Below are 18,592 nucleotides of genomic sequence, written 5' to 3'. Positions count from 1 at the left end.
TATATACTCTCTCTCTCTGTGCGCGCGTGTGTGGGCGCTTCTAGACAAGCCTCTGCTTTACTTCTCTGTTGGTTGAAGTTCTCATTTATTTAATTGGCTGAACTCGTATCATCCAAGGCTTGGTTAAGTTGGCTGAGCTTGTGATGCACTTTGACATGCAACAGAGCTCCTTTTTTCTGTCATACAATAAAATGCAAGCAGAAAGAACATGTAACATCCAGCCTAAGCAATCTGCGGCTTCTAGCATGGCTCCCGCTGTTGGGAAGAGAGACTCCTTGTGATATACAATCAATCCCCACTCTAACTTTGTCAAATTTCTCGAAAGATCATTTCCATTCCTCAAATTTTGATTGCCTTTTGCCGTTTTTTATCATGTGGCAGCCATTGGGCTTGGGCGTACGCTTAGATTCAAACGCCGTTATGAGATAAAGTTGAACCAACGTTGGAAACTTTTAACAAAGAAAAGCGATAAAAAGAACCAATGAGTCATATTAGAACGCAAATTGGATTGATTTTACTGATATGGCAATGTAGGTATACGAGAATAGTGATCGTATTCCAAAATGATGTTATTTTAAGTTCGATATAGCACAATGATTGAGTAGATATAATTAAGTAGCACCTAGAGTGGCTGTCTTGTATTCTCGTTACTCTCTCCTTCCTCGGCCCAGTCCTTTCAGTAAACCGACACACCATTAGAAAAACTAATTTCCACAACAGAGAATTTTAGAAAATCACACTCAACTCTTGAAAAACTAACAAAAACAAGCTTACATTTCACATTTTTTACTGCATTGAAAGGTGGGCAACAAGCCGGGTGCCCAGTGGGTAGTTGGATATCTAACCTGTGATGAGCCGAGCTTGGGCTGGTTATTATAACATCCAGGGTGACCCCCGATTAAAAAGTATAACATCCGGGGTGACCCGATTAAAAACACACAAACACTTGTCGAGTCGAGTATTGGGGGCTCGACCCAACCCCATATATGTATTTAAAACTCATATCTCCATATTTTTTATTCTCTCTCTAGAGAAAGAATGGATGTGATTCGGGGAGTTTAACACGTTGTGGAATTCAATGAGCTTAACATGTTGATGTTGTGGAAGCAACGAGGAACTGAGTAGCTCGGGGAAATCGTCTTTTACAAGTTTTTGCATTCTTTGGCTCCATAGCATAAGATAATTCGGTGACAAAAAAAAAAAAGCAAACAAGAAAACAAAATTCTAGGATAGAGGTGCAATTTTCAGCATTAGCTTTCAGCTAATGATTGTGTTAGGACTGGTCACAGTTCAAGAGCTTGTTGAAGCTTGGTACTTAATATTTTCCTTTCTTTTTAGAAAAAATGTTGATGAGAAAGAGAGCAATTGAAGCTGTTGCTCGGGCAAGACATGTCAGGTTGTGGGAAGGGTGTCTCCACCGGCTAGCTCTAGCTATCTCATATGCCATTGCCAACCTTTATGGTAAGCTTTTCTTTCCCTATTTTCTTATTGAAAATTCTAATGTGACCTCTAAAACCTAAGCTACGTTGTTCTATTTCCCCTTCTAATTTGAATTCTAGTGGGTTTCTCTTCTTTCAGCCAACAATGTACTGCTTTTTTAAGATCCCAAAAAGTCATCTATCTTTTTGTGTCTTACCTCTGTTTTTACGTTTTTGTGCAGAACTTTTCAATTACAAATTTGCAACAGGAACTGCTGGGCAGTCGTAGTGACTGAGTTCAGATCAGTGATTTAATAATCGTTCTCTTTTCCTCTCCCTCTCCCTACCTGCAAACTATCTCACAGTGAACACATGACAGCTACGTATACAACCATGAAGGCTGTTGTTGACTGAATGCTTTTGTGGGCATTTCAACAAACAAATGGAGGCGTTGGCAATGAGCATTTGCCACGAAAGGATAATTCCACGAGCAAACATTGTGCACCAAGATGCTTCATACTAAGAAGCGTTCACATAACAACAGAAAAATGCGAACGACGTGGACACGAAAGCAGTGGCGGAGCCCCATGGTAACATTCCCCACCCATTTACTGCATCATTTGTAAAACTTTTTTCTTTATTGCTCTGCCAAAAATTTCAAGGTTGAACTAGCACGCCTTACCATAAAACCAGAGAAAGAAAACATGGGGGAAGAGGGAGGGACAATAACAGTCATAATGGTATTCCTAATCTATCTCAAGCTCAACATTGTTTAAGATTATTGAAATAACACCCTCCAAGATTTGAACGAGAAAGTGGCTATAACACATCACCCAACCCACCTAACTCAACCTTCTCTCCATGACTTGGTGAGAGAAAGAGAAAAAGAGTGTGGGTGTCGCTGGAAGTAGGCACCAAAAAAATTGAGCCCGAGATACCTAAAAGAGGTGGCTGAAAAATGAGATGAGACATAGAGGTTCGGACTAGTAGAACATGAAAAAAAATTCTCTTTTCTGTTTTACAATAAGGTCGTGGGTCCTTTCATTAACCTATAACGGGTACTTTAGAAAATTTGTTTATCACGTAACATTTTTCGTCGGAAGCAGTCACAAATGTGTTCAGTAAAAGTTGAGGGCCCTTTTGTGCACGCCCAAAAAGTGAGCGCTTTTGTTGTTAGTGACCCAAAACTTGAGCATTTATATATATATATATATATATATATATATATATATATATATAACGGCTTTAGAACCGTTCGTGTGAAACTATGACTATCGATGGCTTTTGGAAAACTTGGGCTTCTTAAAGGGTAAACGGGAATGGTGTGTGACATTTTTCGGACAACGGTAGCCAGCAAGGCAGCCGAAGAACGAAGAGAGAGACTCTTTCTGTCTGTCTGTCTTTCTTCTCTCTCTCTCTCTTCGGTCGATGGCAGGTTCCCATCGTAAGATTTCAGCTGCATCAGCGAGGGCTCACACCAGGAAATCAAAGCGAGGTTACAATTTCCGATTTTCCGCAGGCGAGTCTTCTTTCCCTTAATCTTCTTCTTTTCAATTGTGTCTGCATTTCTTCCATGAACTTTAGGGGTACATAGTCCTTTTCCCTTCATTTTACTCTCTTTCTTGGTTCATTCCTCTTTGTTTTCGTGGCATAAGGGGTTGTTTTCTGGTTTCCCTGTGAGCTTATTAGTTTAAGATTACGAAATTCGCTGCCCACTTCGTGTTTCCTTTTCTTCTTTTCCTTTTCTCTGTGTTCATTATGTTCATGTAATCAAAATGGTTCTCTGGTTCCTTTTTTCCTTTTTATTTTGGTTATCTTATCTTGAGTATGTTATGTGAAAATGGATGTTTCAGGTTTTTTGTCAAAGATTGCCATTGTGGTTTTAGTTGGATTCTTAGCATGGGGATATCGAGCGATCCAGCCACCTCCCCCTAAAATATGCGGATCTCGAGATGGTCCTCCTATTACTGCACCTAGAATTAAGCTCGCAGATGGAAGATATCTTGCTTACGAAGAGTTTGGTGTTCCTAAAACGGAAGCAAAGTATAAGATTATTTTTGTTCACGGCTTTGATGGGTGTCGTTTTCAGACCTTGCCTGTTTCCCCGGTATGAACCTTTTTTCTTGCAAAGTGATTCATTTTTTTATCTTTCGGTGTTCTTTTGTATTTCATTTCATCTGTTTCAGAGTGGGAAGTATCAATGTGAGTGGTATTTCAGGATGTTTTGGAGGAGATGGGAGTGTACTTAGTGTCCTACGACAGACCCGGATATGGAGAGAGTGGCCCAGATCCCAATCACTCAGTGAAGAGAAAAGCTTTTGACATTGAAGAGTTGGCAGATCAGTTGCAGTTGGGATCAAAATTTTATGTGATTGGATTCTCCATGGGAGGTCATTCTGTCTGGAGTTGTCTTAAATACATACCTCACAGGTACTTGGTTCAACGTTATTCATCCACATCTTGCTGTTGTTTGGTATTCCTGTTTTAACATATCTACTGTTGCACACGTAACATTCTTACCTTTTCTAATAAGCGACCTTCCAAAATGCCGCTGTGGTGCTTCTGATGTTCATTTTTTGCACTAAACATCAACTGTATGTAGTCAATGCTTACTTTCCTCTGAGGATTTCCTTAATTTTCTTTTGTCTTCCCTTCAGGAAATTAATGCTCTCTTCTAAGTATGCAGATGACAATAGCCTGGCTTACAGGACCTCCAAGTTGTTAAGTTTGCATATGTGAAAGCTTTGTGCATAGTTTTGCCTGACAAGAGGAAAGGTTTATGTTTAATAGTTGGTGCTCATCCTTTTAGGATACACAGTGGCTTAGGTCCATCTTGAAAAGGTGTTGATGTAATGTTCTTGTGTAGTTTGTCTCACATTTCATATTATATTTGTAAAAAGGAGATGCAGACTGAGTATGTTAATTTTCATGTAATACTTTGCACATTGCCTTTGTATTTTAGAAATTTAATCAACTTAGTTTTTTCCAGGTAAGAACTAATTTTTGTAACTTGACTGGCAACAGGATAGCAGGAGGAGCACTAATTGCTCCAGTTGTTAACTACTGGTGGCCTAGTTTCCCTACTAATTTGTCAAGAGAAGCTTACAACAAGCAGCTTTTACAGGACCAGTGGGCCCTTCGGGTTGCTCACTATGCTCCTTGGCTTACGTATTGGTGGATGACTCAAAAATGGTTTCCTTCTTCTAGTGTTGCATCGAAAGATCCTAGAGTTTTTACTTCTCCAGATATGGAGTTGATTCACAAGTTGAGAGACTTGAAAACGTGTTCTCAGGTTTGTCCTTATAAATCTCAAAGTATATTTTTTGAGTCATTCATGTTAATGCCTAGGTACAGAAGTGGTTGTAGGATCTCACCTTATACCACAATTTAATTTTTTGCCTACTTGTAGTGTCTAGGGCAGATTCATTAACCATTTTTTCGAACTCATAGTTAAAGATGAGTGCATTGGCCTGTAGGTCACATCTAAAATCATGGTCCATTCTTCATTAGTGACATGCATTCTGAAATGCATTGAAACCTAAGCCTAGGATGTTGATACAGCAATGATCTGTAAAATTATAGCAAGAGAAATGAAACAGTTCATGTTTATGTACACTTAATTTTTGTCCATAATTTGAACGGAAGTATTTTTCATATAATATTCCTGGATAAGAAACTATTATGTAGAAACTGTGAAACTTCTATCATTCACAGGGAACCAGATGTCCAGATTAAGGTGCAAGTTGTGTCACAGAATAATTTTGTCGGTTCAAAATTTATTGATTAAAACTGGAAACTAGTCAGAAGAAATTATTTTTGGTTGAGGGTCCGAGCAGTCTGGAAGATTGTTGGTATTCCAAGTCTTGACCACTGAACCATGTCTTGTATAGCTAGAAGAAAGTATGTACGGAACAGGCTTTAGAGTGTCAGCTATCCCTTCCAAGGCCTGACTGAAGGAGTTGAGTTGCAGCAGTTTATGGTTTACTCCGCTGGAAGCTTTGTTGCTAACCAATTCAGCCAGTTTACGATCTAAAAAATTCTTGAAAACTAAGGAAACCAATGGACGGTTGTTTTCTAATAGACAGTACAGACACATCCTTTTCAGATGTACTTGGTAGACGTTTTTAGCTGTCAATTGAAATTTTCAAGGCTAGAATGCAGTATTGTAGGCTAAAGGATTATTAGATGCCTATTAATTTTTGAATTATTTTAATTTTTTTTTTATTAGTGGTGTTTCTGTTTCAAAAGCATTGTAACATTTGCCTCAGCTATTATAAGCCTTGGACCTTTGCAGTCATGCCAGTTCCCTGGAGTTATTTCAACTCCTGACTCTCAGTCTCTGTGCATAAAAGTGCAAATTTGTTCTTCCTTCCTATTGTACCCATTCTTCTGTTGAAAATTCATGACACTGACTCAATTGAATCCTGGCAGATTCGTCATGTTCTTCTAGTGAGCTATTCCAGAGGAAACTATTCATAACAGACATAGATGCATGCAGAATATTTAACTATGGAAAGAGAAATTTCATAATGATGCTGGATCCTTTTCGTCGTGTGAGGATATGCACTACGTCAGTAGTGGACTGCAAAATGGCTACCATAAAGTGCGATGAGCTTTTGCAATAAATTGTTCTGTGTTTCTTCCTTTACCAATAATTTAGTATTGCACTATGAGCAGTTAAATTCTTGAAATGACTTTGCTTATTGATTTTTTTGCTAGATGTTTCCCCAAAGGTACCTTCAGCAACCATACTATTATTCACTATTTTAAAGTATAAACTTCTATGGCCACCTTGTGTTTGTTACATTGATCTTATTTTGCTCTCTAGGTCCATACATTCTGCATTTGGGAACATTGATGCTTGTGCTTTTCTGCTTATTAGATTGCAATAATCCGCATATCTGACATATATCTTTCTACAACTTTGATGCACAATTGTTGAATTGCTGGTTCCGTATGTTGTCAGTATTAGTTAATCTCCTCTGTTCTGAAATCCTATTTCTTTTATGTAGATGGCACCTCTTTTTCTCCCTCACACATTGTTTGTTGTTTCCTTTCTGGTATGCATTTTCAGGGTTATAGTAGACAGCAAGGTGCCTATGTTTCTATCCATCAAGATATGAATATTGGATTCGGAAGCTGGGAATTTAATCCTATGGATCTAGATAACCCATTTCCTAACGGTGAAGCTTCTGTTCACCTCTGGCAGGGGGATGACGATGGCCTGGTTCCAGTATCTCTGCAGCGCTACGTTTCTGAAAAGCTTCCTTGGGTGCACTACCATGAGATCAGAGGTGCAGGCCATCTTCTCATCTTTAGAGATGGTTTTAGCGTGGAAGTTTTGAAAGTGCTTTTGCAAGGAGAATAATAAAGCCTACTGCTTTTGAGTTTTGACTGCGTCCATGATTCTGTTCTCCATTTTGCCTCCATCTTTTTCCCTTTCCCTTTTGATTCTGTACGCCAGCTTGCTTCCTCTTTCTTTTTCTCCTTTTTCCCTTGCAGATTCTAAACACGTGGTTGCCAGTTAATTATGAGCTTCTTTTTGTAATATGAAGAGTTGGTCGTACGAATCTGATCTGGAATGCTTGTGTTTGGTATGTTTGAGCCTGTAAACATGATAAGATGCTCATTATATAAAAGATCAGTTGTAGACTGCACGCACGAGCACGTGCAGGGCATCAAGAGGGTGGTGGAAACGTAAGTGTCTGCGTGTGCGTGTATATATATATATATATATATGGACAGTCAATCTTGCCTCTTTGACTATCAAGTTTTGAGTTCTGTGTTTTTGTAAACCTAACCATATAAATTTATATGAATTAGATATACAAACTAGATTTTATAAGGATTTAGAAGTTAAGAATCCTAGTTTTTTAAGCTTGTAAAATTCAGTTTAAACATCAAATTTTGAAGATGTTCTTCTCATTCATGTAATTTTATGTATTTTTTAACCTATAAGTATGGTTACTTTGCCGGAGAAACAGCTTAACAAACTATGAAGCCTGCATATGAGTAATATGTTACTATATATATATATATATATATACGCACATTCTATGCATGATTATGAGCATGGCATGCAAGATATTCGAAGGGAATTGAGTTGAAAGTCAGTTCAATAGGCATGCTTTTTTTCTAAAGAACTTATGAATACCCAGAAATTGGTATGCAGCGAAGTTCAAGCATCCGGTCTTATTTGAGGTGACTGCTAATTCAAGGAGAGTTAGACAGCTCAAAAAGTATGCTGTGATTAGTTTTTTTTTGTCAAACATCAATTGCATTCACGATGTACTCGGTGTAACACTGTTACGAGAAGTTCAATCTCATATTTGAAACCATTGGAAATCTTCACGGGCCTATAAAAGGGTTGGTTAAGTGATCATGGGCTTATAAAAGGGTTGGTTAAGTGATTAGCTATTCTTGTTCTTAGTTTTCCTAGTTTTTTTTGGAGGTAGAACTAAAACTGTTGAGGGGTGAGTTCAAATATGTTAAACCAGAAGCACGAGATCAGATTGAGATGGAGCTGGGTTATCATAATTGATATCCAAGGCTGGTTCAACACTGCGTCCCTGGGTCCTATCTGGATGGACATGTGCCTTAAAAGAAGGTAGATTGTAAAACCCTATTATAAAAAGCTTAATCATGTATTAAAAATTGTTGGAAATTTTCAAGGCATTATAAAGGAGTTAGTTAAATGATCAGTCGTTCTGGTTCTTAGCCTTTTTAAAATTGAAAACTGAAACCTTCAAAGGACGAGATGAAATCTGCCAAATTAATAACCCGAGCCGGAATGGGTTAAGTTATTACACTCATTGCACACCTCGCAGGAGCACGAGAGTCCTTTTGCCACCCGTGTGTGACTTTAGGTCGCATATGACTTGATTAGCATAGCTCATTACTCTAAACTTGGTGGCTTCACTACCAAATGAACTCCAACATACTGTTTTCACGACAACCAGAAGAGGAATTAAGAAAGGTATTGATATTCAGATCTTCGATCCTCTGTGTGTGTGTCTGTATGTGTGTGCGCGGGTGCCTGCAAGGAAAGTATTACTCATGCGAAAATAACATTGTCTTGATGGAGTATAATAAACAAGGCAGGTAAGAAAAGGGCGTGAGAAAATGGCAGGTGATGTTTGTGTCAAATGGGAAAGTGGGTGACAAAATGGTGATTGATGTTTGCTTCAAGCAAGAAAAAAAAAAATTGTACAGGAAAGGCGAGGCGATCCAGCTTTGAGTGTGTGCAAACAAGATGAAACCAGAAAAACCTGTGGGCAGAGATTTCGAGAGGATTCATCTGAGTCATGTTCTTTTTTTTATGGCAACATTCAATATCACCTCTCGCTTCCTCCACGCTTTTGCTTCTTCAAATCAAAATCCAATTTCATACCTTTTCCTTCTTCTGTCATCTAATTTTGAAACAAACAGGAGCTTGAGAGAAAGAAATGCTAATAAAAAATTCTTTTCAGTTCAAAGCTTCAATATAAAAGATCCGCAGTACAGATCATGTGCTTGTCAGTTCAAAAATTTAATGTTAAATTTTAATTTGTGGGAAGCAACCTTCCATTCATTGCCCAATCACGTCGACGTCGTGGTGGCGAAGGTTGTTGGCGGCAACGACAGACAAAGCTTTTGAAAATAGAGTTCGGAAGTCGGCCGACTGCACAATAATTGATTAGTTTTTTTTACTTTAGAAAAACAATTGTTAATATTATTTGTCAAAGACCATACGCAGAAAACTAACCGCGCTCGTATATCAAAAAAATAATAATGAATCATCAACTGCGTTCCATACATTCCACGCAGAAAGCCACAACAAAATGTTCTGTTTTCTTTGTAAATTCAATTATCACATAGATCATACCTAAACTAAATTTAAGAATTTTTCTTTTGTTTGAATTGTCTTTTTTTGACATTATTTTATTATAGTATCAAAAAAACTTTTGAATTTTTTAGTTCATTAAGGCCAACAGGCGACTCACATTTAAGGGGTTTGAGAGATGAATCTCATAATCGTTGTCATGTTTTAGCAGTTTTTCTGAAATGTAAATGATGGTCAGTGCGACTTTTAAGGGGTTTGAGATATGAATCTCATAATCGTTGTCATGTTTTAGCAGTTTTTCTGAAATGTAGATGATGGTCAGTGCGACACTCAAGTTGAATGATTTAACTTAAGTTCACTCAAACCCCATACATATATATATATATCACCCAAGCACTCAAAACAAGTCAAAACCTTAAAAATTCAAATATATATATATATATATATATATACTAGTGAAACCAGATATGTTTGGTTGAGAGGTACCACTTGTGACTAAAGTAAGTCAAGCAACAGTTGAAAGGTGTAACTCCACTAATAATTAAAAAAAAAAAAAAAAAGTCTTTGCATATCAACAACTACCAAATTTCTAATACATGATTTGCCTAGCTCTCAAATTTTTTTCCCCCTTTGTCTTCTGCCAAGATTCGTGATTTTCTATTTTCTGTAAATGTGCCCGAAATAGAGATAAAAGAGCCACGCCAATACTTTATGCGAACATTGTATCTTTTTTTTTTCTTAAGATACATGTTCTTGAAATACACAATTTTAATAACATCGAAGTTTGCTTCGAGGAATATAAATATTGTTCCTTCCCTCTAAGAGTCTCAAACAAACTCTTGCTCTTGAGATTCTTAAACCAACTCATTGCCATAGGTTCCATTCCCACTTCGATATCGACTTCATCAAATTTTAAGGCCGTCTGAGAATTTTATTTATTTATTTATTTATTCAATTGTTGGTTGAACCAAGGGCCGGCTCCCCTTAATTTTTTTTAAATTAACATGTAAATTTAAAAAAAAACATTTATATTATATAAAATTTTTGAAAAAATAGATTTTGGTCCCTACCAAAATTTTGAAACTACACCAAATTTAAAGTTTGGCTAGCTTTACCAAATTTGAAATTTTTATATGCAAATACATATATAATGTTAAACTGCTCAATGCTGATTATATGTATATATATATATATAGAGAGAGAGAGACTTTTTCCAACAAGGATTTGGCATCTACCCATCTCCCTCACACCCCCACCCCCACATTTTATTTATTTATTTATTCAATTGTTGGATGGAAAATCTCTTTTGAATTGGCCGACAGGGCAATCTTAGCAAAGGAAACCATGATTTGTGTTTTGGGTGTGACATATTTTGTCAAATATGATCTGTTTGTGCTATTTAATTATTAGATGCTTGTTAAGAATGGCTTTTATCTATACTGTTGTGTGTGTGTATACTTGTCCTTTTAATTATTTATTTCCATATTTTTCCATTATTTTTATTAATACAACATGTTTTACAAATTTGGCATTAAAATTAATTTACACCATAATGCATCCTCTTAACAACTTTGCTCTCTGTCAGAGTCTACACAAGTCGTGGGTTTATTTTGTTCAACCAAAGCCGTGGGGATGAGCTTGTCAATATCTTACTTTGTATTTGATAAAAATTCGAAATCAGCCAGCCAACATTTATTCTCATATGAGTTTTTTTTTTATTAATTTTGTGATGCTAAAAACTGTCACAATAATGTGTCCCATGACTAGAAACCATTTACGACACCTTTTAATATCGTAAAATTTAATTTTATCCGTCCGGCAATGGACACTGGCCGGCAGCTTTCAACTCCCTTGTATTTCTTATCATTTTTGCTAGTTTCATTTCTCTCCAACTAAGAATAAGTAAGTAGTCTTGTTGCACATGCTCATTTCATTTCTTTTAGCATGATCATATTTGTTTCTTCCACGAAATAACATGTTTTATGGAGAAATTGACTGCTATATAGTTGGAATTAAAATATATGATATGACAGTCAAGTCATCTTGGTTTCTGAAAGTGACCGATGGCTAAGATTTTAACACTAATATTTCTTTACAATTATTCAACTCTAGTCCCTTTCAATAAAAATGTCATTTATTGTTTGAAACATAGTAACGTATTCTTTCTAGAGAGAGAGAGAGAGAGAGAGATATGGAAGATGCGTGCATAGGGCTTTCCTTGTGTTTTTGGCCATTCAAACTTCGCTTTCCCACCTAATCTTCTCAAAAACAACCGGACCTGCCAAAAAAGACCTATTTTTTTCTTTTAATTTCAAATTTCATTTGGAAATCTCCTATCTTGATTGACTACAAATAAGTACGAAGAAGGTAATATCTACCCTCATCCAATTAGTGACAGAGTCAGAAAATTTTAGCAGAGCGACACTGGTGCATATATGCGTTTGGTGTGGGCACCCCATATGGTTAGGCGCGAGTCCAATACATAATAAATAGAAATTTTATAAAGAATTGTGCAGGCTAAGGTGGGCAGTTGCCTACACCAATCCTATGGTGTCTTCTCTACTACATATGATGAATGGGCATAAAAGATTGTGAGACCCTTGTGCCAATTGAGAGATGCGAGAGCTTGGTGAGCAAGAAGAGTATTTTACCCTACCGTTTAAAAGAAATTTGAAACTCACACATTTCTCTTCATCCCAACAGGTTGTAAGGGAAATTTTAAGAGCCATAACGTTTTATTTTTAACATCTAATAAATTTTTGAAATTCAAAATTTGGCGCGGCCGAAGGACTTCCGGTCCCACCCGAGAGCAGTGAAGTTATCTTAAATTCTTAAATATTAAAATATTTATAAGCAACACTGTCAATAGCGGTCCGGCCCGACATGATCGGCCCCTCACTGTGTTGCTGCAGGGGCTTTTTCAAATATCGGTGAATATGGGGCCGATTGGAGCAGTGTGGGTTTGGGTCAGTTAATATTTAAATAAAATAATGATTAATAAGTTATAAGTTTATAATTTTGGAGTGGGAATATAGAAACCATTTGTTGGCAAAAAAATAATATGAAAAGGAAGAAGTAAGGTTGGTAGCATACTGGGCCTCTTATAAGAAAAATCTCTTTTTTTCAGAAACATGCTTTATGAACTAGCGAACATATAAAGGGGGACCAGTTGCTTTCTTAGGACTCACCTTTAAAAAAATATATAAAAGATAAACTTTTGTGAAGTATCTTGAGCATTAAGTTTTTAATATAAAATAACAAAAATAAAATTATTAAAAATAAATTGTCTTTCTCAGCTAAAAACAAAAGAGTGATTCTTTACAAGAAGCATCTGTATTTTTTATTTTTCCTTTTTTTGGTTGTCGTCTCATATCTCACAAACGTAATCAATATATGGGCAGTCATTGTTTCATGAAAAATAGAACAACCCACTATGAGTCAGCCCGAATTGGTGTATTAATTTAAGCTTTTAACCTGAAACATTTTATATAAAAAAAAAAAAATCAAAAATCCGACGAAATCCAAACGGACACTACACAAACTTTAAAAATAAAAAGAACATCCACTTGCTCCTTTTTAATAATTGAGCCATAAACGAACCAGACGAAGGGCTACTCGTTCCCAGTTTTCTGGTTATTATAAAAGGAGATATGAGACCACATGCTTTCAATTATTCGTTTCATGTGGCTTGCAATTGCCCAATCTACCACTTTCTCTCACTTGTCTCTTGATGCTCTCCGTCAACTATCGGTGGTTGGCTGTTTCTTATATTGCAGATGAAAGAAGGAATTCTCAAATTAGTTCAGATTATGAAGACGAAAGCATCTCAGATCTTAAGATATCCAGATTTTCGTTTCCAAATTTCAAATCATATGAACTCATAATTTTCTTTCAAGTCCCAGAGAGTCGGATTTGCATTTGATGCTGTGTGGCCCTCATGCTGGATCTTGTCGAATCTTATGAAAGACTTGGTTGTGGAATCTGGTGTTGGTGGTGGGTGGGAGCGGGGAGTTCATAACGTTGATCACCTAGGGTTTACCTCTCAAATGGATTTTATTTATGTCTTACCAACTTCGTTAAGTTCTACAAGAAACTATTATTTAGAACTACTTTTGACAAAACAAACCAATTTTATGAAGAAAAGCATACATATATATTAAATGGGTTTCTTATTTTTATCATAATAATCATGGATATATGCCTTAGAACTAGAATCAAATAAAGGTAAGCCCTTAGTTGACAAGCAAAAGTGAAACTCGTATCAAGATAATCAGAAACAGGAAGACTGTATTTGATATGGTCTAAAGATAGTGTCCTAAACCAAGCTATTCCTCACCAAATGCTCATGAAAATGTCGTTCTTCTCTTTCAGTACTTGAATAAAACCTAACCTCAAAAAACGCAATCATATGTTAGATGCAGCATTTCTTATGTTTTTGTAACGCTTATGTTTTCACCGAATCTTTTCTTATTTCATAGGCACTTTCAGCTCTCTCTTTTTGAAGATTTTTCCTTTTAAGAAAAGAAGTGTTTTAACTTCGGAACAAAAAGTGGTCGAACTAGTAAAAATCAATGTATTCCACTATTGTACTACAAACATTTTCTCTTAATGGTCCATTCTGGAAACTGGCAAGCAAACGAACAACAATTGGTAGTCAAATACATAAACTAATGTGCAATAAATTCTACCACATGGAAGAAGACAGTTTCAAACAATGACTGTTGAATGCTTTTCATGGTTAGATGGATAATTTGATAGCCGATGATTCGTTCGGCGTTTTAATCGGAAGGAACGAAAAAGTGTATTAGTCAACAAATAATGCTAATTTGTCATATTCATCCTCTTGACGAAGGAAAAACGAAGAAATACTAATTTATCATCTTCGCCCTTTTCTGAAATGGTCTGCTTCTTTGGGCCAAGTTACCAGACAATATAAAGTAACGAGTTCGGCTAGAAAACAGCAGGGCAAGCAAAGCAAGGCGCACCAGAACAGTTGAATCTCTTCCATCGTCAGGTCGAGTCTCCATTTTCTGTTGGCATTCTTTCTCTTCATTTGCTGCTTTTTTGTGTCAGTGAAAGGCTTTAGTCTTTTTCTCATTCTTTTTCAATTTGCTGCTTTTGTGTGTCAATGGAAGGCTTTAATCTTTTCCCGCCTTCTTCTCAAAAATTTCTAGCCGTTCTAGATCCCACCTTAAATACTGGGTGAACCCTGGTTGAAGTTCTTTTCACCTCATTTGTTATTTGTCATCTTATCAAAGAGAATGATTTCATAATGGAGGATGATAATCTCTTTGCTTCTTTCGTTGTGGTGCTGATTCCTGGTTTTCCTGGTATTCCTATTCTTTCTCACTTTTTGAAAATAAGGAATGCAAGGTCCTGGAAGTTTGCAACTCAAAAAGAAAGGCTATTACCTTCTGTATTTTTTTTCCTTAAAAATGCCTTACTGCAAGTGTTGGTGAATGATAACGAAGAAATAAGCTAATGAAGCTTAAAGAAGATGGCAACGCTATCATAGGTCAAATTCCCTCTCTGTTTCCTTTTTGTGTTTATTGTGATTCAACGAGACTTTTTTATGCTGTCGATACATTGAGTCTTTCAATAGATACCTTCACAAAGGAGCAAACGAAGATTGCGTGACAGAAAAGGTGGAGAAGTGATCGGTAGAGATAATGACGTTTATCTACTGTTGTAGTTTTCTTCACGGCTTTAATCTTATAACAAAATTGCTGGTTTAAAAATTTTCAAAAGGAACCATTGATTCAGCTCCAACCTCTGGTACCAAAAGAAAAAGAGCCAAACTGAGAAATCTTGGGAGCACTTGAGTTCAAGAAGACGCTTTAATTTCTCTCCTGTTCGCTCAGTACTCTTACTCTCTGTTGACATTTTCCCTATTAGTTTTGTTCTTGGTGTTTTTTCACTTCTGGTGTTCTGGCTCTTAATGCTATAAACTTTTGACCCTCCGAAAATGAATTGACTATTACTTGAAAGCAAAATATTTGATGTTGAATCCAAATCTCTTGCAGTTATGCTTGCCCAAATCGCCATAGTTGGGTTGGTGGGTGTTGTAGCATGGGTTTACCAGGCAATCAAGCCACCTCCTCCTAAGATATGCGGCTCTCGGAACGGTCCTCCTGTCACAGCAACTAGAATAAAGCTCAGAGATGGAAGATATCTAGCGTACAAAGAGCTGGGGGTGCCTAAAGAGAGAGCAAAACATAAGATCATCTATGTTCATGGTTTTGATCAATGTCGCCTCGATGCTTTGCCTGTAACAATGGTAGAATTCTTTTCTCTGTTCTGCTGCTTGTGTTCATCTAGGTTTTCTTTCTTCTTCCTTTTTTCTTCTTCGCTAATGATGAAGGAAAACTCCCAAGTATTTTAGACTTGCTGAATACTGACTGGCGTTTCCCCATCTAAAACCAGAAAAACTCTACTTCAACCACCAGAAAAGCTCATCTTTTCCTGTGTGGTGTCTTCAGCAGGAACACTTGACTAACTTATTTTGGGTGATCAGGATCTGTTGGAAGAGTTGGATGCCTATTTTGTGGCCATTGACAGACCAGGGTATGGACAGAGTGATCCACATCCCAGACAATCTGTTAAAAGCAAAGCACTCGACGTTGAAGATCTTGCAGATAGTTTGCAGCTTGGTCCTAAGTTCTATGTTATTGGCTTTTCCATGGGAGGCCAGCATGTTTGGAGTTGCCTCAAGTACATACCCCACAGGTAATGAAGACATAAGTTAGAAGAACCCCTCTTTTGAAAATTTTGATATTCGATCTGCTCCTCCTGGTAACATTCTCATCTTCAATTTGTCGTGGTTGATTTGAACTTCTTCATGCTGTTAATAGGTAGAGCTATTTCATTTCCCTGATGGCAACGAAGAACGGATTTCTCTTTTTAGCTAGTTAATGCTATTTCTTGGCAAGTTTTTCTCAATATCTCCTTTTTTCCAAAATGTAGCTTTTCCACGGAAGGAGTAGGGAAATGGAAGACATGAAAAGTATTTGATAGTTGAAATGGTTGGTATTTTACCGGTACAAGTCATGTGTTTTACTGTTGTTCTTACAAAATAGGAAAAAACCAATATACAGAGTTTTGAAATGTACAAGGAACAAAAAATGGTGGTAAAAATATCTTGACGGCAATATCAGCTGATTCAAAATGACAAAGAAAATGCAGTACTTGGAATTCAAAATAACACTGAAATTCTTGACTGCTTTACGAATTCGTCTATCTACCAAAGAAGCTTCCAGTTAATCGCATTACCATTTCTAGTGTAATATAACATGCGTCTAAGGTGCCTGGATACTACTATCTTGGTACTGTAAAATTTCAATTCTCTGATCTCCTGCCTGAGTTGCCCTTTTTATTCAGTGGGTATGGATGGTAATGTTCGATATTGAAAATGCAGGTTGGCAGGGGCAACATTTTTGGCTCCTGTCGTTAACTATTGGTGGTCTGGTTTTCCCGCCAAACTATCTAAAGAGGCATATTCCCAGCAATTTGTACAAGATCAGTGGATGCTTCGAGTTGCTCACTATCTGCCTTGGTTAACATACTGGTGGATGACTCAGAAATTGTTTCCTGCGTCGAGTGTTGAAGCAGACGATCCAAAACTCTACAATGCCCATGATAGGTCACTTTCAGACAAGTATCAAAATTTGCCTCATGAAGTAAGTTTAGCATATTTTAGTTGTGTTTGCAGTGAACTCAACGCTCAATTTTGTCTACAAAAGTAACAAATGTCTGTGCTCTATCAAACCCTTCTCGGCCTTTTATATGTTTCAGTTTGTTTTTGGAACTGATGTAATTATAAATGGTTGAGAATCGAGATAACTCATAGGGAACAGAAACCTTCCAAGTTCCAAACATTCTTCACATGATATCAATTTGGTATTTGAATCGTACCCATGTGAGAGTGTCCTAAAGAAATGAGGAAATTTAACGCTCTTCAACTTCTGTAAAACTTTGGTTTTCACACGTGATCTTTGAATCTTGCCCATGCGGGCATGTACAATAAATTGAAGAAATGTAAATCAAAAACATGTTCACATTCTTCATGCCTAGAGAAGAATTTTCACGTTATTAGCCTATTATTGAACTTTTTGAGTTTGAAGAAGAGTTAATGATCATGATAGTAACACAAGAAGAACTGATCACTTGGATCTGCTGCTTTTTCTCTAGAATGCATTCCTCTTCCTGATAAGTCCCTTTGTTTTGCTTTCCTCTTGTTTGGTTGTTTCACTATTCAGAATGAAGTAAGGCAGCAAGGTGAATATGAATGCCTCAATCGCGATGTAATTATTGGATTCGGAAGTTGGGAGTTCGATCCCATGGACCTTAAGAACCCATTTCCTAACAATGAGGGTGCTGTTCACCTTTGGCAAGGTGATGAGGACGGGTTTGTGCCAGTGCTGCTACAGAACTACATCGCAAAGAAACTGCCATGGATACAGTACCATGAGATCAGAGGTGCAGGACACATGTTCGTGTGTGACAACAATTTTGTTGATGCAATTATGAGGGCACTTTTGCTGGGAAAGAAACCGACAAACTTGTCCGTTGTTTAAGGATGTTCTCATCACTGTTGTCTCCCCAGTCCCCCCAGCACAGTGTCACACGATATCCTTCTCTTGGGAGGTTTCTCCTTTCAGTAGGCACTCTATTATTTTTACTGCTTTCGGTTACAAAATATGTGCTAATTCACGTTGTGGATAAATTCCCTCAGTTTCATTTGCTGCACTTTTAGCTTCGTCGGCATAGTTCAGAAGCTTAACGCAAGTTCCAGTCTTGTGCACATATTCTCGTACTTTTTACGTTTTGAGATCATATTGTGCAAGATCAATTACTTCGCTTTATCAGAGGAATGACATCTTTGAGGCCTTTCACCATCAATATCAGAAAACGGCCTCCTGGAAGAGATTTTGGCATGGATTGCCTAAGGAATGGCCCTGCACGATGACAGATGCGTTATGTAAAATGTAAGATTATTAAACGGGCTAATGGATATCCATAATCGTCAAGGGTGGTTGCTGGTAGGGGACTACCTCCATCTCTCTCATGCCTCGTCTTCCTCGTTAGCTCCTTTTATTGTTAATGACCCAGTTGGTAGCTGCCAAATTCAGCTGCCTCCAGCTCGCAAACCATGGCAAGTTCTATCTCTACTAACAGTTCATACCAGTCGAGGGATGGCCAAGGCCCAGTATGAGTTTGGTCAGATCATCACCAGGCCATGGCTCAGGCCCAGGTCACCAGGTGGCTTCTCATGCACTTAATCAAGCCAGTTGATGTCCAACCAACTATTCATCAAGACTTATACGAAGACAAACTGGAAGTTGTTAGTATTTCC

General features: G+C 37.3%; 2 protein-coding genes across 3 annotated transcripts; both read left to right on the top strand.

The window, feature by feature from the left end:
• The first annotated feature begins 2,697 nt into the window (after nt 1-2,697).
• Nucleotides 2,698-6,968, top strand: LOC116246405 (uncharacterized). Its single transcript, XM_031618272.2, has 5 exons — nt 2,698-2,937; nt 3,272-3,525; nt 3,637-3,848; nt 4,443-4,710; nt 6,493-6,968. Exons 1-5 carry the CDS (start codon nt 2,847-2,849, stop codon nt 6,784-6,786), a joined length of 1,119 nt encoding a protein of 372 aa, XP_031474132.1. The 5' UTR covers nt 2,698-2,846; the 3' UTR covers nt 6,787-6,968.
• A 7,125-nt stretch (nt 6,969-14,093) lies between these two features.
• On the top strand, nt 14,094-18,024 carry LOC116246406 (uncharacterized). Of its 2 annotated transcripts, none has more exons than XM_031618273.2 (5): nt 14,094-14,254; nt 15,264-15,517; nt 15,755-15,966; nt 16,655-16,916; nt 17,496-18,024. In XM_031618273.2, the coding sequence occupies exons 2-5, from the start codon at nt 15,266-15,268 to the stop codon at nt 17,811-17,813; spliced, it is 1,044 nt and encodes a 347-aa protein (XP_031474133.1). In that variant the 5' UTR covers nt 14,094-14,254; nt 15,264-15,265; the 3' UTR covers nt 17,814-18,024. The 2 variants fall into 2 exon arrangements, with proteins under 2 accessions (XP_031474133.1, XP_031474134.1); XM_031618274.2 differs by lacking the exon at nt 14,094-14,254 and adding an exon at nt 14,962-15,091.
• Nucleotides 18,025-18,592: the final 568 nt, after the last annotated feature.

The sequence above is a fragment of the Nymphaea colorata genome, chromosome 1 (assembly GCF_008831285.2).
Source record: "Nymphaea colorata isolate Beijing-Zhang1983 chromosome 1, ASM883128v2, whole genome shotgun sequence".
Lineage (NCBI taxonomy): Eukaryota > Viridiplantae > Streptophyta > Magnoliopsida > Nymphaeales > Nymphaeaceae > Nymphaea > Nymphaea colorata.
The sequence above is the reverse complement of the archived record's forward strand: the minus strand, read 5'-3'. Positions and strand labels throughout refer to the sequence as shown.

Excerpts from the sequence above, each read along its gene's own strand:
- LOC116246405 (XM_031618272.2), top strand. The coding sequence starts at position 2,847 with ATGGCAGGTTCCCATCGTAAGATTTCAGCTGCATCAGCGAGGGCTCAC. Across the intron at positions 3,526-3,636 it reads AGACCTTGCCTGTTTCCCCG|GATGTTTTGGAGGAGATGGG; the intron begins GTATGAACCTTT and ends GTGGTATTTCAG. Across the intron at positions 3,849-4,442 it reads CTTAAATACATACCTCACAG|GATAGCAGGAGGAGCACTAA; the intron begins GTACTTGGTTCA and ends GACTGGCAACAG.
- LOC116246406 (XM_031618273.2), top strand. The coding sequence starts at position 15,266 with ATGCTTGCCCAAATCGCCATAGTTGGGTTGGTGGGTGTTGTAGCATGG. Across the intron at positions 15,967-16,654 it reads CTCAAGTACATACCCCACAG|GTTGGCAGGGGCAACATTTT; the intron begins GTAATGAAGACA and ends TTGAAAATGCAG. Across the intron at positions 16,917-17,495 it reads ATCAAAATTTGCCTCATGAA|AATGAAGTAAGGCAGCAAGG; the intron begins GTAAGTTTAGCA and ends TTCACTATTCAG.